The sequence below is a fragment of the Pseudophryne corroboree genome, chromosome 1 (assembly GCF_028390025.1).
Source record: "Pseudophryne corroboree isolate aPseCor3 chromosome 1, aPseCor3.hap2, whole genome shotgun sequence".
NCBI classification, from domain to species: domain Eukaryota; kingdom Metazoa; phylum Chordata; class Amphibia; order Anura; family Myobatrachidae; genus Pseudophryne; species Pseudophryne corroboree.
The window spans coordinates 776,705,390-776,728,990 of record NC_086444.1 but is presented as its reverse complement, the minus strand read 5'-3'; the positions used below and the strand labels follow the sequence as shown (position 1 = coordinate 776,728,990).

The window sequence follows — 23,601 nt, the reverse complement described above, 5'->3', positions numbered from 1 at the left end:
AATAAAATACTGTCCCTATCCAGGGTATCAATATTTTCAGTCAGGGAATCCGACCACACCACCCCAGCACTGCACATCCAGGCTGAGGCTATTGCTGGTCGCAGTATAACACCAGTATGTGTGTATATACTCTTCAGGGTAGTTTCCAGCCTCCTATCAGCTGGATCCTTGAGGGCGGCCGTATCAGGAGACGGTAATGCCACTTGTTTTGATAAGCGTGTGAGCGCCTTATCCACCCTAGGGGGTGTTTCCCAGCGCGCCCTAACCTCTGGTGGGAAAGGGTATAATGCCAATAACTTCTTTGAAATTAGCAGTTTTCTATCGGGGTTAACCCACGCTTCATCACACACGTCATTCAATTCCTCTGATTCTGGAAAAGCTACAGGTAGTTTTTTCACACCCCACATAATACCCCCCTTTGAGGTACCTGCAGTATCAGAGATATGCAAAGCCTCCTTCATTGCCGTGATCATATAACGTGTGGCCCTATTGGAAAATACGTTTCTTTCTTCACCGTCGACACTAGATTCATCTGTGTCGGTACCTGTGTCGACTGACTGAGGTAAGGGACGTTTTACAGCCCCTGACGGTGCCTGAGACGCCTGGACAGGTACTAACTGGTTTTCCGGCCGTCTCATGTCGTCAACTGACTTTTGCAGCGTGCTAACATTATCACGTAATTCCATAATTAAAGCCATCCATTCCGGTGTCGACTCCCTAGGGGGTGACATCACCATTACCGGCAATTGCTCCGCCTCCACACCAACATCGTCCTCATACATGTCGACACACACGTACCGACACACAGCAGACACACAGGGAATGCTCTTATCGAAGACAGGACCCCACTAGCCCTTTGGGGAGACAGAGGGAGAGTTTGCCAGCACACACCAAAGCGCTATAAAAATGTATATAAACAACCCTAAAAGGTGTTGTTTCTGTTATATGCGCTTAATATATAAAAATATCGCCAAAATATGCCCCCCTTCTCTGTTTTACCCTGTTTCTGTAGTGCAGTGCAGGGGAGAGTCCTGGGAGCCTTCCTCACAGCGGAGCTGAGCAGGAAAATGGCGCTGTGTGCTGAGGAGAATAGGCCCCGCCCCCTAAAACGGCGGGCTCTTCTCCCGGAGTTTGCGATATATGGCAGGGGTTAAATACATCCATATAGCCTCAAGGGCTATATGTGATGTATTTTAGCCATAGAAAAAGGTATTATACATTGCTGCCCAGGGCGCCCCCCCCAGCGCCCTGCACCCTCAGTGACCGCTGGTGTGAAGTGTGCCGACAACAATGGCGCACAGCTGCAGTGCTGTGCGCTACCTTATGAAGACTGAAAGTCTTCTGCCGCCTGTTTCCGGACCTCTGGACCTCTTCAACTTCGGCATCTGCAAGGGGGGTCGGCGGCACGGCTCCGGGACCGGACTCCATGGCTGGGCCTGTGTTCGATCCCTCTGGAGCTAATGGTGTCCAGTAGCCTAAGAAGCAAATCCATCCTGCACGCAGGTGAGTTCACTTCTCTCCTTTCTAAGCAGCTCTTTATGAGAGCCACCTAGATTGCACCCTGCTCGGACGGGCACAAAAACCTAACTGAGGCTTGGAGGAGGGTCATAGGGGGAGGAGCCAGTACACACCATGTGATCCTAAAAGCTTACTTTTTGTGCCCTGTCTCCTGCGGAGCCGCTATTCCCCATGGTCCTGACGGAGTCCCCAGCATCCACTAGGACGTTAGAGAAATAAAAAACCTAAATATACTTTCTTTCTAGGAGCTCAGGAGAGCCCCTAGTGTGCATCCAGCTCAGCCGGGCACAAGAATCTAACTGAGGTCTGGAGGAGGGTCTTAGTGGGAGGAGCCAGTGCACACCAGGTAGTCCTAAAGCTTTCTTTAGTTGTGCCCAGTCTCCTGCGGAGCCGCTAATCCCCATGGTCCTTACGGAGTCCCAGCATCCACTTAGGACGTCAGAGAAATGGGGTTGCTTTAATTAGGGGCAGTGGGGGCGAGGTGCCATTGCAATGGCATATTAACGCCAGCAACATCATCAAACTCTGCCCTCCTTGCGGGCCGATCTCACACTAGACCCTGTGTGGCCGCGAACAAAAATCAGCGAGTCCGGTAGTACTGTAACTGCGGCATATAGCTGCTGTTACGGGCATATTTATCACAATACACATTTTTAATGCAGATGTTATATTTTTCACGTAAATTCACAAAAGTAAAAATATTTTCATTCAAATTTACTAAAAACTTTTGCCAGGAGTCGGCGTGCTATCTTACTACTTTCTGGTTCGGCTCCCCAGCAGCCAATGCACATGCATGACCTTCGGCTAGAGCAGCGGTGGCCAACCAGTGGCTCTTGAGCCGCATGCGGTTCTTACTTTATTCAAATGTGGCTCCCGACACTCTAAATCGTGTGACCACCACAGATCCAGAAACCGATGCACTCCAGCCAGACACATAGCAGCACTACGGGGACTGAAAACTGAGGGAGCCAGACACTAGTAATCAGGGGACACATTAGAGGCTGTTGCAATGACACACGTTTAAAGGGAGGGGGGGCTGACATGAGGTTATGCTGGAGTGACACAAGGGGGAGCTGGCTGGAGTGACACAGGAGGGTGCTGGCAAGAGTGACTCGTGGGGAGCTGGCTGGTGTGACATAGAAGAGTGGTAGCAGGGGGAGCTGGCTGGAGTGACACAGCAGATTTCTGGCAGTAGTGACACATGGGAGAGATGGCTGGAGTGACACAAGGGTGCTGGCAGGAGTGACTCGTGTGAAGCTGGCTAGAGTGACATAGGAGGGTGCTAGCAGGATTGACACATTGGGGAGTTGGCTAAAGTGACACATGGGGGAGCTGAAGTGTATTATGTGAAAGTAGCTTTTTCAATGTATTTTATGTTGGATCTGGCTGTTTCAATGTATTTTATACCAGGGACCTGGTGTAGCAGGCACATGGTCACATCCCATTTATTTTTGCATGCTTCAGCTCGATGTCGGCTCTTTGACGTACAAAACAAAGTTTTTTGTCTCTTTGTCTCTGACTGGTTGGCCACCCCTGGGCTAGAGCATGCGTCACCGGAGGCCCAACTGCTAAAAACAAAAAAGGAGGAATAGTGATATCTGGTATTGCTCCAAAAATTTTTTAAAAAGTATTTGAGAAAACAATATAAAAATCCAGGAACATAGAGACAGATGTACAAAAGCTTGAAGTGATAAAGTAGCAACCAATCCGCTCCCGTCATTTTTCAAGCAGAGCCTGTAACATGGCAGTTAAGAGCTGACTTCCTACCTCAAAGTCTGTCTGTTTTTGCCCAGTTTTGTTCTATTACCGTTGCTCTAATTGTAAAACTCAACAGAATATGCTGCGCTATATAAGAAACTGTTAATAAATAAATAATAATAATTTGCTGGTACCTTAGCTTTTTCTAAGGTTTGATAAATTGGGATTAGGTAAAAACAGCAGCGGTCCGAACCCCAGAACGTTGGACCAGACCAGTTGCCGGCAGCAAACTCGATCATTCTGGAGTTTGTAGTGCTCATCCCCGTTTGGGGGGGCAGTTGCCTGTGACAGCTGTCACTGGGGAGGCAGGGAGGGGGAGATTACAGCCTCCACGTATGGTCCGGAATGTTACGGTTATTATTCCATTACCGAACCATATGGAGTGGCTGTAATCTCCCCATCCCAACCTACCTGGTGTAACAGCAGTCACAGGCAATACCACTGGACAGGACACCCCTGCCCCGAATGGGGACGAGCACTACAAGCTCCAGAAAGCAGAGTTTGCTACAGGCAGCTGGTCTGGTCCGGAATCCAGTTTTTACCTCATCCTTGATAAATCTCCCATAGTGTGAACCCTGTGAGACTGCAGGACTACTGTACTGAGTCACATAACAGCATAGACACTCAGACATGAAGCAGCCACACGTGCAGCAGCAGTAAGAAAGTCACTGAGAGCGTCTCCTCCCTGCATACGCCGCATCCTCGCCCTCCTTTAGGAACCCTCCCTCCCTGCGTCAGCGTCCACAGTCAGTGCGCCTCCTGCCGAGTAACGCTACCGCCTACACGGGCGTCTCAACTACAACTCCCGGCGGCCTCTCGGGCAGCAGCAGGGCGGGGCCGCGCAGGGCAAGCTCAGGCCGGACATCACGTGACACGCCCCAAACCAACCGGGTTTGAATAAAAATTTTTTTTTCCTCCTCTCCTTTTCTCCCCTGCCAGCGGCTGCTGTGCAGTCACATCTATCTAAAATGGCGACCGTGGAACCGGTGAGTGGATCAGTGACCTGGGACGCTGAATACGTATGGCTGAGCGGATTAGAGGGGGACAGTCGGCGTGTAATGGCAGCTGGGAGCTGCGTGAGGGAGTCCGGGAGTGCCGTGCTGCGGCCGCTGGGAGGAGAGGAGGAGCTCGGTGCAGCGTGTCTCCTTACGGAGTAGCGGCCGGCTGGTGCTCTTGCCCTGCGAGGCCGCGCCCGCCACCCCCACGCCGGCACACCACTCCCGCCTCGTATGCTGCCGCACGGCGCTGTTACGCGAACTGCCGTGTGATGTGTGCCTGTCATGCGGCGCGGGCTGAGGGCCGCGTGGCGGAGAGCGCCGGGTGAGGGTGGGCTCAGCGTGCGAGGCATATGGTGTCCCGGTTCCCTCCCCCCTCCTCCTATGTCATATGCCGCCCTCCTCTGCTGTCACTCACCTGCTTCCTCGTCCTTTCTTCCTCCGCACACTGGCAGCAGCGTGCTGTCCCCCGGCAACCCTGGCCTTATAGGGGCTGGTAGCGGCCGGGGGCAGAGCCGTGTTACGGAGTGTCAGGGCGGCTGTTACTGTGCGGGCTCCTCACCCCGTGCACGGTGTTGCTGCATGCACCCTGGTTCTCCTGCCCGCCTCACCCCCTGCGCCCGGGGCAGCAGCAGGCAGGGCACCGCTTTGTAGCTTTTCTGTACTTGCTGGTTATACTATTTTTAGTTTAGCTGCCCCCTATATGTCATTTGGATGTTTCACACAGCAGTCTTGCAAATAACTTATACCCCTTTCACACAGCCCAAAATTTTCCGGGTTATTGCACATGAACGCGCACCAACCCAGGAAATTACTCGGTGTGAAAGGGTACAGGGTCAAAATCCCGGGATTCCTGCCCTGGCATTTCAACCCTGCAATCGACCAGTGTTGGTCCCGGGATCCTCCCGGGAACCTGGTCTGTGTGAACGGGAGCCGGGTCAATGCGCCCCGGCTCCTGTTCACTTTCTATGTAGCAGGCGGCGCTTGGAGATCATGTGATCTCTTGCGCCATCACAGCTGACGTCAGCAACCCGGCAATATGCCGGGCTACTGACTGCGGTATGCAAGGGGTCTTACCCGGGAATGTCCCTTCATGATCAAGGGACCGTATTCCCGGGTAAGACCCCTGCATATCTGGTGTGAAAGGGGTATAAGGGTGTATCTTCAGTGACCACATCCAGGAGTATGCCGTCATTGACAATGTTCTCAGATTTACCAGCATGTAGGGTCGACCTCAAATGTGGCGTGTGACGCTGCTGGTGCGCACATAGTTCTAAATGGCCCCATACACTAGTGCAACTTTACACGATTTCATACAATTCCGATATATCCGTCTGATGTACTGTATGAAATTGTGTACAATCGTATGTGTTTTAGATCGTTTCCAATCTGATGCGCGTCCCCGTGGCTGTCAGATAGGATCCCCTGGGTCGTTGCTGCACTAATGATATATCGGAATTGGATGAAAAAAGTGTGTTTTTTGTGCATGTGATATATCGCATGCAATGTATCACAGGGAAGTTTGACTGGCATTCTCAGGACACTCCCAGCGCCCGTAGCCCTCTAGCCAGCCCATCAGATATATCTTATGGTACAATTGTATGCCATAGGATATATTGCATGCGATGTATAGCAGGTTCATCAATCACATGCAATATATCTTATGCAAAAATAGCACAAAAGTACCAAATCGTATGGAATCACTCCCGGGAAGCTCCCAGGGGAGTTCTGACGCACTTGACAATTTGAGTGATTTATCGTTCCGATCTGTCAAAATTGGTCCAGATGTCGTCTCGTGTACTGTCACACTGTACAGGCTTTATACAGATGTGTCCTTACACCTAGCCTTTTTGCACCACATGACACTAGTCACCTAGTTTGACGCATGGTAGCGATTCCTGTACTTTTTACTGAACTTCGTAACTCCTGACTCAATTTTGCATTATACTGTAGCGCACATACTGTATAGGGGCGTATTAGCCACTGTAAACTTTTCATGAACAAAAAAGCCTTTTTGAGGATTTTTGCACAAATTTTTTCGGCCAATTCGATAAATTCTGTATTTTTGCAGAAGTTTTAAACACCTTTCCGCGTGAATAAAAAAAACCCCACTGGATCCATGTGTTTTCACAATCTTTCATAAAAAACCTGCATTTAGCTTTTGTTTTCTCTGACGTCCTAAGTGGATGCTGGGACTCCGTAAGGACCATGGGGATTAGCGGCTCCGCAGGAGACTGGGCACAACTAAAGAAAGCTTTAGGACTACCTGGTGTGCACTGGCTCCTCCCACCAAGACCCTCCTCCAGACCTCAGTTAGATTCTTGTGCCCGGCTGAGCTGGATGCACACTAGGGGCTCTCCTGAGCTCCTAGAAAGAAAGTATATTTTAGGTTTTTTATTTTACAGTGAGATCTGCTGGCAACAGACTCACTGCAGCGAGGGACTAAGGGGAGAAGAAGCAAACCTACCTAACTGGTGGTAGCTTGGGCTTCTTAGGCTACTGGACACCATTAGCTCCAGAGGGATCGACCGCATGGAACCGGCCATTGATGTTCGGTCCCGGAGCCGCGCCGCCGTCCCCCTTACAGAGCCAGAAGCAAGAAGTGTTCCGGAAAATCGGCGGCAGAAGACTTCAGTCTTCACCAAGGTAGCGCACAGCACTGCAGCTGTGCGCCATTGCTCCTCATGCACACCTCACACTCCGGTCACTGATGGGTGCAGGGCGCTGGGGGGGGGGGGGGGCGCCCTGAGCAGCAATATAAACACCTTGCCTGGCAAAAGCATCACAATATATAGCCCCAGAGGCTATATATGTGATAAATACCCCTGCCAGAATCCATAAAAAAGCGGGAGAAAAGTCCGCAAAAAAGGGGCGGAGCTATCTCCCTCAGCACACTGGCGCCATTTTCTCTTAACAGTGCAGCTGGAAGACAGCTCCCCAGGCTCTCCCCTGTAGTTTTCAGGCTCGAAGGGTTAAAAAGAGAGGGGGGGCACTAAATTTAGGCGCAATATTGTTTATACAAGCAGCTATTGGGGGAAAAAATCACTCAGTTATAGTGTTAATCCCTGCATTATATAGCGCTCTGGTGTGTGCTGGCATACTCTCTCTCTGTCTCCCCAAAGGACTTTGTGGGGTCCTGTCGTCAGTCAGAGCATTCCCTGTGTGTGTGCTGTGTGTCGGTACGGCTGTGTCGACATGTGGGATGAGGAAGGTTATGTGGAGGTGGAGCAGAGGCCGATAAATGGGATGTCGCCCCCAGTGGGGCCGACACCAGAGTGGATGGATAGGTGGAAGGTATTAACCGACAATGTCAACTCCTTACATAGAAGGCTGGATGACGTAAAACAGCTGTGGGACAGCCGGCTTCTCAGCCCGCGCCTACCCAGGCGTCTCAAAGGCCATCAGGGGCTCAAAAAAGCGCCGTTACCTCAGATGGCAGACAGATGTCGACGAGGTTGAGACATATACACAATCCACTAGGAACATCCGTTACATGATCTCGGCAATGAAAAATGTGTTACGCATTTCTGACATGAACCCAAGTACCACATAAAAGGGGTTTTATTTTTGGGGAGAAAAAGCAGCCAGTGTTTTGTTCCCCCATCAGATGAATGAATGAAGTGTGTAAAGTAGCGTGGGTTCCCCGATAAGAAACTGGTAATTCTAAAAATTGCCCACAGGTGGATCCCTAGGTTCTGCAAATAGTATCACAGGGATACAGGCTGGAGTTCGAGGCGACTTCCCCTCGCCGTTACCTCACCTCAGCCTTGCCTGCTGCCCTCGGAGAAAGGTAGTACTGGCGGCAATTCACAAGCTGTACTTCCAGCAGGTGAAATCAAGGTACCCCTCCTTCAACAAGGCCGGGGTTACTATTCCAAAATGTTGTGGTACCGAAACCAGACGGTTCGGTGAGACCCATTCTAAAATTGAAAGCCTTGAACACTTATATACGAAGGTTCAAGTTCAAAATGGAATCGCTCAGGGCGATTATTGCAAGCCTAGAGAATTTCATGGTATCGCTGGACATCAAGGATGCTTACCTGCATGTCCCTATTTACCCTCTTCACCAGGAGTACCTCAAAATTGTGGTACAGGATTATCATTACCAATTCCAGACGTTGCCGTTGGTCTGTCCCCGGCACCGAGGTATTTACCAAGGTAATGGCCGAAATAATTATCCCGTACTTGGACGATCTCCTTATAAAGGCGAGGTCCAGGGGGGAGCAGTTGTTCGTCGGAGTAGCACTATCTCGGGAAGTGCTACAACAGCACGGCTGGATTCTGAATATTCCAAAGTCGCAGCTGGTTCCTACGACGCGTCTACTGTTCCTGGGTATGGTTCTGGACACAGAACAGGATAAAAAGGGTTTCTCCCGGAGGAGAAGTCCAAGGAGTTGTCGTCTCTAGACAGAGACCTCCTAATACGTATACAGGTGTCGGTGCATCAATGCACGCGAGCCCTGGGAAGGATGGTAGCTTCTTACGAAGAAATTCCATTCGCCAGGTCCCATGCAAGGATTTTCCAGTGGGATCTGTTGGACAAGTGGTCCAGGTCGCATCTTCAGATGCATCGGCGGATAACCCTGTCTCCAAGGGCCAGGGTGTCGCTGTTGTGGTGGCTGCAGAGTGCTCATCTTCTAGGGGGCCGCAGATTCGGCATACAGGACTGGGTCCTGGTGACCACGGATGCCAGCCTTCGAGGCTGGGGGGCAGTCACACAGGGAAGAAACTTCCAAGGCTATGGAAAAGTCAGGAGACTTCCCTACACATAAATATTCTGGAACTAAGGGCCATTTACAATGCCCGAAGTCAGGCTAGACCCCTGCTTCAACACCGGCCGGTGCTGATCCAGTCAGACAACATCACGGCGGTCGCTCATGTAAACCGACAGGGCGGCACAAGAAGCAGGATGGCGATGGCAGAAGCCACAAGGATTCTCCGATGGGTGAAAAATCATGTGTTAGCACTGTCAGCAGTGTTCATTACCGGAGTGGACAGCTGAGAAGCAGACTTAGAAGACACGACCTCCACCCGGGAGAGTGGGGACTTCATCCAGAAGTTTTCCAAATGATTGTACACCGTTGGGAAAGGCCACAGGTGGACATGATGGCGTCCCGCCTCAACTAAAAGCTACAAAGATATTGCGCCAGGTCAAGGGACCCTCAGGCGATAGCTGTGGACGCTCTGGTAACACCGTGGGTGTACCAGTCGGTGTATGTGTTCCCTTCTCTGCCTCTCTTACCCAGGGTAATGAGAATAATAAGAAGGAGAGGAGTAAGAACTATACTCATTGTTCCGGGTTGGCCAAGAAGAGCTTGGTAACCAGAACTCCAAGAAATGATCTCAGAGGACCTATGGCCTCTGCCGCTCAGACAGGACCTGCTGCAGCAGGGGGCCTGTCTGTTCCAAGACGTACCGCGGCTGCGTTTGACGGCATGGCGGTTGAACGCCGGATCCTGAAGGAAAAGGGCATTCCGGAGGAAGTTATCCCTACGCTATTTAAAGCTAGGAAAGAAGTGAACGCAAACCATTATCACTGCATATGGTGGAAATATATTGCGTGCTGTGAGGCCAGGAAGGCCCCAAAGGAGAAATTTCAGCTATGTCGATTTCTGCACTTCCTACAGTCAGAGGTGACTATGGGCCTAAAATTGGGTTCCATGAAGGTCCAGATTTCGGCTCTATCGATTTTCTTCCAAAATAGATCTGACTTCACTGCCTGAAGTTCGGACTTTTGTTAAGGGAGTGCTGCATAGTCAGCCCCCGTTTGTGCCTCAAGTGGCACTGTGGGATCTCAACGTGGTGTTGGATTTCCTGAAGTCGCATTGGGTTGAGCCACTTAAATCCGTGGAGCTACAATACCTCACGTGGACAGTGGTCATGCTGTGGACCGTGGCGTCGGCCAGGCGTGTATCAGAATTGGCGGCTTTGTCATACAAAAGCCCTTATCTGTATTTTATATGGATAAGGCGGAATTGAGGACTCGTTCCCAATTCCTTCCTAAGGTGGTATCAGTTTTTCATGTGAACCAACCTATTGTGGTGCCTGCGGCTACTTGGGACTTGGAGGATTCCAAGTTACTGGACGTAGTCAGGGCCCTGAAAAGTATATGTTTCCAGGACGGCTGGAGTCAGGAAAACTGACTCGCTATTTATCCTGTATGCACCCAACAAGCTGGGTGCTCCTGCTTCTAAGCAGACTTTCTCTAACGTCCTAGTGGATGCTGGGGACTCCGAAAGGACCATGGGGAATAGCGGCTCCGCAGGAGACTGGGCACAAAAGTAAAAAGCTTTAGGACTACCTGGTGTGCACTGGCTCCTCCCCCTATGACCCTCCTCCAAGCCTCAGTTAGATTTTTGTGCCCGAACGAGACGGGTGCAGGCTAAGGGGCTCTCCTGAGCTGCTTAGTGTAAAAGTTTAAAGTAGGTTTTTTATTTTCAGTGAGTCCTGCTGGCAACAGGCTCACTGCACCGAGGGACTAAGGGGAGAAGAAGCGAACTCACCTGCGTGCAGAGTGGATTGGGCTTCTTAGGCTACTGGACATTAGCTCCAGAGGGACGATCACAGGCCCAGCCATGGATGGGTCCCAGAGCCGCGCCGCCGCCCCCCTTACAGAGCCAGAAGAGTGAAGAGGTCCGGAAAAATCGGCGGCAGAAGACGTTCCTGTCTTCAATAAGGTAGCGCACAGCACCGCAGCTGTGCGCCATTGCTCTCAGCACACTTCACACTCCGGTCACTGAGGGTGCAGGGCACTGGGGGGGGCGCCCTGAGACGCAATAAAACACCTTTTTTGGCAAAAAATACATCACATATAGCTCCTGGGCTATATGGATGTATTTAACCCCTGCCAATTTTTCCATAGAAAAGCGGGAGAAAGGCTCCGCCCCCTTCTCGGCGGCCTATCTCCTCAGCACACTGGCGCCATTTCTCTATCGTCCTAAGTGGATGCTGGGGTTCCTGAAAGGACCATGGGGAATAGCGGCTCCGCAGGAGACAGGGCACAAAAAAGTAAAGCTTTTACCAGATCAGGTGGTGTGCACTGGCTCCTCCCCCTATGACCCTCCTCCAGACTCCAGTTAGATTTTGTGCCCGAACGAGAAGGGTGCAATCTAGGTGGCTCTCCTAAAGAGCTGCTTAGAGAAAGTTTAGCTTAGGTTTTTTACTTTACAGTGAGTCCTGCTGGCAACAGGATCACTGCAACGAGGGACTTAGGGGAGAAGTAGTGAACTCACCTGCGTGCAGAGTGGATTTGCTGCTTGGCTACTGGACACTAGCTCCAGAGGGACGATCACAGGTACAGCCTGGATGGTCACCGGAGCCGCGCCGCCGGCCCCCTTGCAGACGCTGAAGAGAGAAGAGGTCCAAAATCGGCGGCTGAAGACTCCTGAGTCTTCATAAAGGTAGCGCACAGCACTGCAGCTGTGCGCCATTTTCCTCTCAGCACACTTCACACAACAGTCACTGAGGGTGCAGAGCGCTGGGGGGGGGCGCTCTGAGAGGCAAATAAAAACCTTATTAGAGGCAAAAAATACCTCACATATAGCCCACAGAGGCTATATGGAGATATTTAACCCCTGCCTAACTTCAAAAATAGCGGGAGACGAGCCCGCCGTAAAAGGGGCGGGGCCTATCTCCTCAGCACACAGCGCCATTTTCTCTCACAGAAAAGCTGGAGAGAAGGCTCCCAGGCTCTCCCCTGCACTGCACTACAGATACAGGGTTAAAACAGAGAGGGGGGGCACTGATTTTGGCGATATTGTATATATATAAAAGATGCTATAAGGGAGAAACACTTATATAAGGTTGTCCCTATATAATTATAGCGTTTTTGGTGTGTGCTGGCAGACTCTCCCTCTGTCTCCCCAAAGGGCTAGTGGGTCCTGTCCTCTGTCAGAGCATTCCCGGTGTGTGTGCTGTGTGTCGGTACGTGTGTGTCGACATGTATGAGGACGATGTTGGTGAGGAGGCGGAGAAATTGCCTGTAATGGTGATGTCACTCTCTAGGGAGTCGACACCGGAATGGATGGCTTATTTAGAGAATTACGTGAGAATGTCAACACGCTGCAAGGTCGGTTGACGACATGAGACGGCCGACAATCTATTAGGACCGGTCCAGGCGTCTCAGAAACACCGTCAGGGGTTTTAAAAACGCCCATTTACCTCAGTCGGTCGACACAGACACAGACACGGACACTGAATACAGTGTCGACGGTGAATAAACAAACGTATTTCTCATTAGGGCCACACGTTAAGGGCAATGAAGGAGGTGTTACGTGTTTCTGATACTACAAGTACCACAAGAAAGGGTATTATGTGGGAGTGAAAAAACTACCTGTAGTTTTTCCTGAATCAGATAAAATAAAATGAAGTGTGTGATGATGCGTAGGGTTACCCCGATAGCAAATATTGGCGTTATACCCTTTCCCGCCAGAAATTAGGGTACGTTGGGAAACACCCCTTAGGGTGATAAGGCGCTCACACGCTTATCAAGTGGCGTTACCGTCTCCAGATACGGCCGCCCTCAAGGAGCCAGCTGATAGGAAGCTGGAAAAATATCCTAAAAAGTATATACACACATACGGTGGTTATACTGCGACCAGCGATCGCCATCAGCCTGGAGATGCAGTGCTGGGTTGGCTTGGTCGGTTTCCCTGACTGAAAATATTTTATTCATGTAGAGCATTTAATAGGATGCATTCTATATATATGTATGTGAGATGCACAGAGGGATATTTGCTCTCTGGCATCAAGATAAGTGCGTTGTCCATATCTCCCAGAAGATGTCAGGGACACGACAGTGGTCAGGTGATACAGATCCCATACGGCAGATGGAAGTATTGCTGTATAAAGGGAAGGAGTTATTTGGGGGTCGGTCCATCGGACCTGGGGACCACAGCAACAGCTGGGAAATCCAACCTTTTTTACCCCAAGTTACATCTCAGCTAAAAAAGACACCGTCTTTTCAGCCTCAATCTTTCCTTTCCCATGAGGGCATGCAGGCAAAAGGCCAGTCATATCTGCCCAGACATAGAGGTAAGGGAAGTAGACTGCAGCAGGCAGCCCTTTCCCAGGAAAAGAAGCCCTCCACCGCGTCTGCCAAGTCCTCAGCATGACGCTGGGGCCGTGCAAGCGGACTCAAGGTGGGGGGGTAGTCTCAAGAGTCTCAGGGCGCAGTGGGATCACTCGCAAGTTGACCCCTAGATCGTACGAGTATTATCCCAGGGGTAAAGATTGGAGAGTCGAGACATCTTCTCCTCGCAGGTTCCTGAAGTCTGCTTTACCAACGGCTCCCTCCGACAGGGAGGCAGCATTGGAAACAATTCACAAGCTGTATATCCAGCAGGTGATAATCAAAGTACCCCTCCTACGACAAGGAAAAGGGTATTATTTTTCCACACTATATTGTGGTACTGAAGCCAGACGGCTTGGTGACACATAGTCTAAATCTAATATGTTTTGAACACTTACATAAAAGGTTCAAATCGAGATAAAGTCACTCAGAGCAGTGATAGCGAACCGGAAAAAAGGGGACTATATGGTGTCCCTGGACATCAAGGATTACCTCCATGTCCAAATTTTGTCCTTCTCATCAAGGGTACCTCTGGTTCGTGGTACAGAACTGTCAATATCAGTTTCAAACGATGCCGTTTGAATTATCCACGGCACCCCGGGCCTTTTTACCAAGGTAATGGCCGAAAAGATGTTTCTTCAAAGAAAAAAGGCATCTAAATTATCCCTTACTTGCACGACCTAAAAAGGGCAAGTTCCAGAGAACAGTTGGAGGTCGGAAGAGCACTATCTAAAGTAGTTCTTCGACGGCACGACTGGATTCTAAATATTCCAAGAATCGCAGCTGTTTTCCGACGATACGTCTGCTGTTCCTAGGGATGATTCTGGACACGGTTCAGAAAAAGGTTTTTCTTCCCGAGAAAAAAGCCAAGGAGTTATCCGACCTGTCAGGAACCTCCTAAAACCAGGAAAGGTGTCTGTACATCAATGCACAAGAGTCCTGGGAAAAATGGTGGCTTTTTACGAAGCAATTCCATTCGGCAGATTCCATGCAACAATTTTCCAAAGGGATCTGTTGGACAAATGGTCAGGGTCGCATCCTCAGATGCACCTGCGAATAACCCTGTCGCCAAGGACAAGGGTATATCTTCTGTGGTGGTTGCAAAAGGCTCATCTATTGGAGGGCCGCAGATTCGGCATACAGGATTTGATCCTGGTGACCACGGACGCCAGCCTGAGAGGTTGGGGAGCAGTCACACAAGGAAGAAACTTCCAGGGGGTATGGACGAACCTGGAAAAGTCTCTTCACATAAACATTCTGGTACTAAGAGCAATCTAAAATGCTCTAAGCCAGGCGGAACCACTCCTGCAAGGAAAACCGGTGTTGATTCAGTCGGACAACATCACGGCGGTCGCCCATGTAAACAGACAGGGCGGCACAAGAAGCAGGAGTGCAATGGCAGAAGCTGCCAAGATTCTTCGCTGGGCGGAGAATCACGTAATAGCACTGTCAGCAGTGTTCTTCCCGGGCGTGGACAACTGGGAAGCAGACTTCCTCAGCAGACACGATATTCACCCGGGAGAGGGGGGTCTTCATCCAGAAGTCTTCCACATGCTAATAAACTGTTGGGAAAGACCAATGGTAGACATGATGGCGTCTCGCCTCAACAAGAAACTGGACAAGTATTGCGCCAGGTCAAGAGATCCACAGGCAATAGCTGTGGACGCACTGGTAACACCTTGGGTGTACAAATCAGTATATGTGTTTCCTCCTCTGCCTCTCATACCAAAGGTATTGAAGATTATACGGTGAAGAGGAGTAAGAACAATACTAGTGGCTCCGGATTGGCCAAGAAGGACTTGGTACCCGGAACTTCAAGAGTTGGTCACGGACGACCCGTGCCCTCTACTTCTGAGAAGGGACCTGCTACAACAGGGTCCCTGTCTCTTTCAAGACTTACCGCGGCTGCGTTTGACGGCATGGCGGTTGAACGCCAGATCCTAAAAGGGAAAGGCATTCCAGAAGAAGTCATTCCTACCTTGATTAAGGCAAGGAAGGAAGTCACCGCGAAACATTATCACCGCATTTGGCGAAAATATGTCGCGTGGTGCGAGGATCGGAGTGTTCCGACGGAGGAATTTCAACTGGGTCGTTTCCTACATTTCCTACAATCAGGATTGTCTATGGGTCTCAAATTGAGATCTATTAAGGTTCAAATTTCGGCCCTGTCAATATTCTTCCAAAAAGAATTGGCCTCAGTTCCTGAGGTACAGACTTTTGTTAAAGGAGTACTGCATATACAGCCTCCTGTGGTGCCTCCGGTGGCACCGTGGGATCTAAATGTAGTTTTAGATTTCCTCAAATCCCATTGGTTTGAACCATTGAAAAAGGTGGATTTTAAATATCTCACATGGAAAGTGACTATGTTACTGGCCCTGGCTTCCGCCAGGAAAGTATCTGAATTGGCGGCTTTATCTTATAAAAGCCCTTATCTAATCTTCCATTCGGATAGGGCAGAACTGAGGACTCGTCCGCATTTTCTCCCTAAGGTGGTATCAGCGTTTCACCTGAACCAACCTATTGTGGTGCCTGCGGCCACTGGCGACTTGGAGGACTCCAAGTTGTTGGACGTTGTCAGAGCCTTAAAAATATACATTTCAAGGACGGCTGAAGTCAGAAAATCTGACTCGCTGTTGATACTATATGCACACAACAAGTTGGGTGCCCCTGCTTCTAAGCAGACGATTGCTCGTTGGATTTGTAACACAATTCAACTTGCTCATTCTGTGGCAGGCCTGCCACAGCCTAAATCTGTTAAGGCCCATTCCACAAGGAAGGTGGGCTCATCTTGGGCGGCTGCCCGAGGGGTCTCGGCATTACAATTCTGCCGAGCAGCTACGTGGTCGGGGGAAAACACGTTTGTAAAATTCTACAAATTTGATACCCTGGCAAAAGAGGACTTGGAATTCTCTCATTCGGTGCTGCAGAGTCATCCGCACTCTCCCGCCCGTTTGGGAGCTTTGGTATAATCCCCATGGTCCTTTCAGGAACCCCAGCATCCACTTAGGACGATAGAGAAAATAAGAATTTACTTACCGATAATTCTATTTCTCGGAGTCCGTAGTGGATGCTGGGCGCCCATCCCAAGTGCGGATTATCTGCAATACTGTACATAGTTATTGTTAACAAATTCGGGTTATATTGTTAAGGAGCCATCTTTAAGAGGCTCTTTCTGTTATCATACTGTTAACTGGGTTTAGATCACAAGTTGTACGGTGTGATTGGTGTGGCTGGTATGAGTCTTACCCGGGATTCAAATTGCCTCCCTTATTGTGTACGCTCGTCCGGGCACAGTACCTAACTGGAGTCTGGAGGAGGGTCATAGGGGGAGGAGCCAGTGCACACCACCTGATCTGGTAAAAGCTTTACTTTTTTGTGCCCTGTCTCCTGCGGAGCCGCTATTCCCCATGGTCCTTTCAGGAACCCCAGCATCCACTACGGACTCCGAGAAATAGAATTATCGGTAAGTAAATTCTTATTTTTTTCCTCACAGCTCCGTTGGAGGAAGGCTCCCTGACTCTCCCCTGCAGTCCTGCACTACAGAAACAGGGTAAAACAAGAGAGGGGGGGCACTAAATTGGCATATAAATATATACAGCAGCTATATTAGGGAAAAACACTTATATAAGGTTATCCCTGTATGTATGTGTATGTATATATGTGTATATATATATATATATATATATATATATATATATATATATATATATATATATATATATATATATATATATATATATATATAGCGCTCTGGTGTGTGCTGGCAAACTCTCCCTCTGTCTCCCCAAAGGGCTAGTGGGGTCCTGTCCTCTATTAGAGCATTCCCTGTGTGTGTGCTGTGTCGGTACGTTGTGTCGACATGTATGAGGAGGAAAATGGTGTGGAGGCGCAGCAATTGCCTGTGTTAGTGATGTCACCCCCTAGGGAGTCGACACCTGACTGGATGGTCTTATGGAAAGAATTACGTGATAGTGTCAGCACTTTACAAAAGACTGTTGACGACATGAGACAGCCGGCTAATCGGTTAATACCTGTACAGGCGTCTCAAACACCGTCAGGGGCTCTAAAGCGCCCGTTACCTCAGGTCGACACAGACACGGACACTGACTCTTGTGTCGACGGTGAGGAAACAAACGTATTTTCCAGTAGGGCCACACGTTACATGATCACGGCAATGAAGGAGGTTTTGAACATTTCTGATACTACAAGTACCACAAAAAAGGGTATTATGTGGGGTGTGAAAACTACCCGTAGTTTTTCCCGAATCAGATGAATTAAATGAGGTGTGTGATGAAGCGTGGGTTTCCCCCGATAAAAAACTGCTAATTTCTACAAAATTATTGGCATTATACCCTTTCCCGCCAGAGGTTAGGGCACGTTGGGAAACACCCCCTAGGGTAGATAAGGCGCTCACACGCTTATCAAAACAAGTGGTGTTACCGTCTCCTGATACGGCCGCCCTCAAGGAACCAGCTGATAGGAAGCTGGAAAATATCCTAAAAAGTATATACACACATACTGGTATTATACTGCGACCAGCAATCGCCTCAGCCTGGATGTGCAGTGCTGGGGTGGCTTGGTCGGATTCCCGGACTGAAAATATTGATACCCTGGACAGGGACAATATATTATTGACTATAGAGCATTTAAAGGATGCATTTCTATATATGCGAGATGCACAGAGGGATATTTGCACTCTGGCATCAAGAGTAAGTGCGATGTCCATTTCCGCCAGAAGAGGATTATGGACGCGACAGTGGTCAGGGGATGCGGATTCCAAACGGCATATGGAAGTATTGCCGTATAAAGGGTAGGAGTTATTTGGGGTCGGTCTATCGGACCTGGTGGCCACGGTAACGGCTGGGAAATCCACCTTTTTACCCCAAGTCACCTCGCAGCAGAAAAAGATACCGTCTTTTCAGGCTCAGTCCTTTCGTCCCCATAAGGGCAAGCGGGCAAAAGGCCACTCATATCTGCCCCGGGGCAGAGGAAGGGGAAAAAGACTGCAGCAGACAGCCTCTTCCCACGAACAGAAGCCCTCCCCCGCTTCTGCCAAGTCCTCAGCATGACGCTGGGGCCTTACAAGCGGACTCAGGCGCGGTGGGGGCCCGTCTCAAGAATTTCAGCGCGCAGTGGGCTCACTCGCAAGTGGACCCCTGGATCCTGCAGGTAGTATCTCGGGGGTACAAATTGGAATTAGAGACGTCTCCCCCTCGCCGGTTCCTGAAGTCTGCTTTACCAACGTCTCCCTCCGACAGGGAGGCTGTATTGGAAGCCATTCACAAGCTGTATTCCCAGCAAGTGATAATCAAGGTACCCCTCCTACAACAGGGAAAGGGGTATTATTCCACGCTGTTTGTGGTACCGAAGCCGGACGGCTCGGTGAGACCCATTTTAAATCTGAAATCCTTGAACACTTACATAAAAAGGTTCAAGTTCAAGATGGAGTCACTCAGAGCAGTGATGGCGAACCTGGAAGAAGGGGACTATATGGTGTCTCTGGACATCAAGGATGCTTACCTCCATGTCCCAATTTGCCCTTCTCACCAAGGGTACCTCAGGTTTGTGGTACAGAACTGTCACTATCAGTTTCAGACGCTGCCGTTTGGATTGTCCACGGCACCCCGGGTCTTTACCAAGGTAATGGCCGAAATGATGATTCTTCTTCGAAGAAAAGGCGTCTTAATTATCCCTTACTTGGACGATCTCCTGATAAGGGCAACGTCCAGAGAACAGTTAGAGGTCGGAGTAGCACTATCTCAAGTAGTACTACGACAGCACGGATGGATTCTAAATACAGGTTGAGTATCCCTTATCCAAAATGCTTGGGACCACAGGTATTTTGGATATGGGATTTTTCCGTATTTTGGAATAATTGCATACCATAGTGAGATATCATGGTGATGGGACCTAAATCTAAGCACAGAATGCATTTGTTACATATACACCTTATACACACAGCCTGAAGGTCATTTTAGCCAATATTTTTTTGTAACTTTGTGCATTAAACAAAGTGTGTGTATATTCACACAATTCATTTATGTTTCATATACACCTTATACACACAGCCTGAAGGTCATTTAATACAATATTTTTAATAACTTTGTGTATTAAACAAAGTTTGTGTACATTAAGCCATCAAAAAACAAAGATTTCACTATCTCACTCTCACTAAAAAAAAGTCCGTATTTCGGAATATTCCGTATTTCGGAATATTTGGATATGGGATACTCAACCTGTATTCCAAAATCGCAGCTGATTCCGACGACACGTCTGCTGTTCCTAGGAATGATTCTGGACACAGTACAGAAAAAGGTGTTTCTCCCGGAAGAGAAAGCCAGGGAGTTATCCGACCTAGTCAGGAACCTCCTAAGACCAGGACAAGTGTCAGTACATCAAGGGTCCTGGGAAAGATGGTGGCTTCTTACGAAGCGATTCCATTCGGCAGATTCCACGCAAGAACTTTTCAGTGGGATCTGCTGGACAAATGGTCCGGATCGCATCTTCAAATGCATCAGCGGATAACCCTGTCTCCAAGGACAAGGGTGTCTCTCCTGTGGTGGTTACAGAGTGCTCATCTCCTAGAGGGCCGCAGATTCGGCATTCAGAATTGGGTCCTGGTGACCACGGATGCCAGCCTGAGAGGCTGGGGAGCAGTCACACAGGGAAAAAATTTCCAGGGCTTGTGGTCAAGCATGGAAACGTCACTTCACATAAATATCCTGGAACTAAGGGCCATTTACAATGCCCTAAGTCAGGCAAGACCTCTGCTTCAGGGTCAGCCGGTGTTGATCCAGTCGGACAACATCACGGCAGTCGCCCACGTAAACAGACAGGGCGGCACAAGAAGCAGGAGGGCAATGACGGAAGTGACAAGGATTCTTCGCTGGGCGGAAAATCACGTGCAAGCACTGTCAGCAGTGTTCATTCCGGGAGTGGACAACTGGGAAGCAGACTTCCTCAGCAGACACGATCTTCACCCGGGGGAGTGGGGACTTCACCCAGAAGTCTTCCACATGATTGTGAACCGTTGGGAAAAACCAAAGGTGGACATGATGGCGTCCCACCTCAACAAAAAACTGGACAGATATTGCGCCAGGTCAAGGGACCCTCAGGCAATAGCTGTGGACGCTCTGGTAACACCGTGGGTGTACCAGTCAGTGTATGTGTTCCCTCCTCTTCCTCTCATACCAAGAGTACTGAGAATCCTAAGAAGGAGAGGAGTAAGGACTATACTCGTGGCTCCGGATTGGCCAAGAAGGACTTGGTACACGGAAATTCAAGAGATGCTCACGGAAGACCCGTGGCCTCTACCTCTAAGAAAGGACCTGCTCCAGCAGGGACCATGTCTGTTCCAAGACTTACCGCGGCTGCGTTTGACGGCATGGCGGTTGAACGCCGGATCCTGAAGGAAAAAGGCATTCCGGATGAAGTCATCCCTACCCTGATCAAAGCCAGGAAGGATGTAACCGTGCAACATTATCACCGTATTTGGCGTAAATATGTTGCGTGGTGCGAGGCCAGGAAGGCCCCTATGGAGGAATTTCAACTGGGTCGATTCCTGCATTTCCTGCAAACAGGACTGTCTATGGGCCTCAAATTAGGGTCCATTAAGGTTCAAATTTCGGCCCTGTCAATATTCTTCCAAAAAGAACTAGCTTCTGTTCCTGAAGTTCAGACGTTTGTCAAGGGAGTACTGCATATACAGCCTCCTTTTGTGCCTCCAGTGGCACCTTGGGATCTCAATGTAGTTTTGGGTTTCCTAAAATCACATTGGTTTGAACCACTCACCACTGTGGACTTAAAATATCTCACATGGAAAGTGGTAATGCTGTTAACCCTGGCTTCAGCCAGGCGTGTCTCAGAATTGGCGGCTTTATCCTATAAAAGCCCTTACCTAATTTTTCATACGGACAGGGCAGAATTGAGGACTCGTCCTCAATTTCTCCCTAAGGTGGTTTCAGCATTTCACTTAAACCAACCTATTGTGGTGCCTGCGGCTACTAGGGACTTGGAGGACTCCAAGTTGTTGGACGTAGTCAGGGCCCTGAAAATATATGTTTCCAGGACGGCTGGAGTCAGAAAATCTGACTCTCTGTTTATCCTGTATGCACCCAACAAGCTGGGTGCTCCTGCTTCTAAGCAGACGATTGCTCGTTGGATTTGTAGTACAATTCAGCTTGCACATTCTGTGGCAGGCCTGCCACAGCCAAAATCTGTAAAAGCCCATTCCACACGGAAAGTGGGCTCATCTTGGGCGGCTGCCCGAGGGGTCTTGGCTTTACAACTTTGCCGAGCAGCTACTTGGTCAGGGGCAAACACGTTTGCTAAATTCTACAAATTTGATACCCTGGCTGAGGAGGAGCTGGAGTTCTCTCATTCGGTGCTGCAGAGTCATCCGCACTCTCCCGCCCGTTTGGGAGCTTTGGTATAATCCCCATGGTCCTTTCGGAGTCCCCAGCATCCACTAGGACGTCAGAGAAAATAAGAATTTACTTACCGATAATTCTATTTCTCATAGTCCGTAGTGGATGCTGGGCGCCCATCCCAAGTGCGGATTGTCTGCATTACTTGTACATAGTTATTGTTACAAAAATCGGGTTATTGTTGTTGTGAGCCATCTTTTCAGAGGCTCCTTCTGTTATCATGCTGTTAACTGGGTTCAGATCACAAGTTGTACGGTGTGATTGGTGTCAGTGATCGCGCTGAGCCCAAAAAAAAAGTGGGTCCCAGGGACCCCTAACTTTTAAAAATTGGGGTCCTACCGGTTCTTTTCTGGGTCCCATCGGAATTAAGTTTTTTATTCATATTAATCTTATTTGGACACTACAGAAGTGTTGCAAGGTGGGGGAGTAGGGTGACAGTGCTGCTGGGGTGTGTAGCATGCAGGACACTCTGCCCCAGAGCTTTAACTAGATATTTTGGTGCCCTTTGGCAGAAAGTGAATTGGAGTTCCACCTCCCAGATCCGAAACAGGTGGTGCGCGCCGCAAAAATTTAGGGGCATGGCTTCATGGAGAAGGGGCGTGACCACATAATAGTGCCAATTCACATTACACCACACTGTAGTGCCGCTTATACACATTGCATCAGGTAGAACCTCCTATATACACTGCGCCAGGTAGAGCACGTTATACACACTGCAGCAGGTAGAGCACGCCGTTATACACACTGCGCCAGGTAGAGCACGCCGTTATACACACTGCGCCAGGTAAAGCACGCCGTTATACACATTGCAGCAGGTAGAGCACGCCGTTATACACATTGCGCCAGGTAGAGCACGCCATTATACACATTGCGCCAGGTAGAGCACGCCATTATACACATTGCGCCAGGTAGAGCACGCCATTATAAACATTGCGCCAGGTAGAGCACGCCGTTATACACATTGCGCCAGGTAGAGCAGGCTGTAATACACATTGCGCCAGGTAGAGCACGCCGTTATACACACTGCGCCAGGTAGAGCACGTACCTTCCGCACCACCAGGGCCCTGCGCTGTCACCGCTGCTTCCGTCAGGCAAAAGAAGTGAGAAGAAGTTTGAGGGGGGGGGTGTACCCAATGCGGTCACCTCGGGAACTGGCTCTCCTGTCACAGGCCCGCTAGCTGAGCGTCCGTAGGGATGCTGGGGACACCTGATGGTAATGGTGCAGCCCGCTCTTCTCCCCAGCAGCGGTATGGGGGCAGAGCACAGCAGGGGCTGGAGGTGAGGTTCCTGGCCGGTCACCGCTGCTCTCCCTCACACAGATCGCGGGAGAGCACACCGGAGGCAGCCGAGAGGGAGGCAGATATCGGGTTGGGAGGGAGCTGCAGTTCACGGTGTTGGCGAGTCACCGCCCGCCCGCAGCACACGCCTTCTCTCTCGGCCTGGCTCCCGTGTGAAGCCGCTGCAGCCAACTACTTGTAAATTGAAGGGGACGGCGCTTCCTGCCTGTACAGAGCGGAGCCTTACCACAGGCAGTGTGGCGGTGCCCCCTCCCCCTCCTGGTCACTGTACGTGACCAAGAGGGGGAGGGGGCACCGCCAGACTGCCAGTGGTAAGGCTCCACCTCCGCTCTGTACGGGCAAGAAGCGCCGTCCCCTTCAATTTACAAGTAGTTGGCTGCAGCGGAGCGTGTCCCCGGGGACCCTCCCATTTTTGAAAAACGCCTTCAGATCCGGGTAAAATACGCGCTATAGCGCGTATTTGCGAACACTGCACGTAACCAGGGGAGACACACAGCGTACAGTACACGTAACCAGGGACACGCACACACAGTGTG

At 50.0% G+C, this 23,601-nt stretch overlaps 1 protein-coding gene across 1 annotated transcript in view; it reads left to right on the top strand.

Moving 5' to 3' along the window:
* Window positions 1-4,123: 4,123 nt before the first annotated feature.
* Window positions 4,124-23,601, top strand: part of EIF4E (eukaryotic translation initiation factor 4E) — a 219,534-nt gene continuing 200,056 nt past the window's right edge. Inside the window, exon 1 of the mRNA XM_063917731.1 lies at window positions 4,124-4,262. Within this exon, the coding sequence (XP_063773801.1) occupies window positions 4,245-4,262 (18 nt within the window). The 5' untranslated portion in view covers window positions 4,124-4,244. The remainder of the gene's footprint in view (window positions 4,263-23,601) is intronic.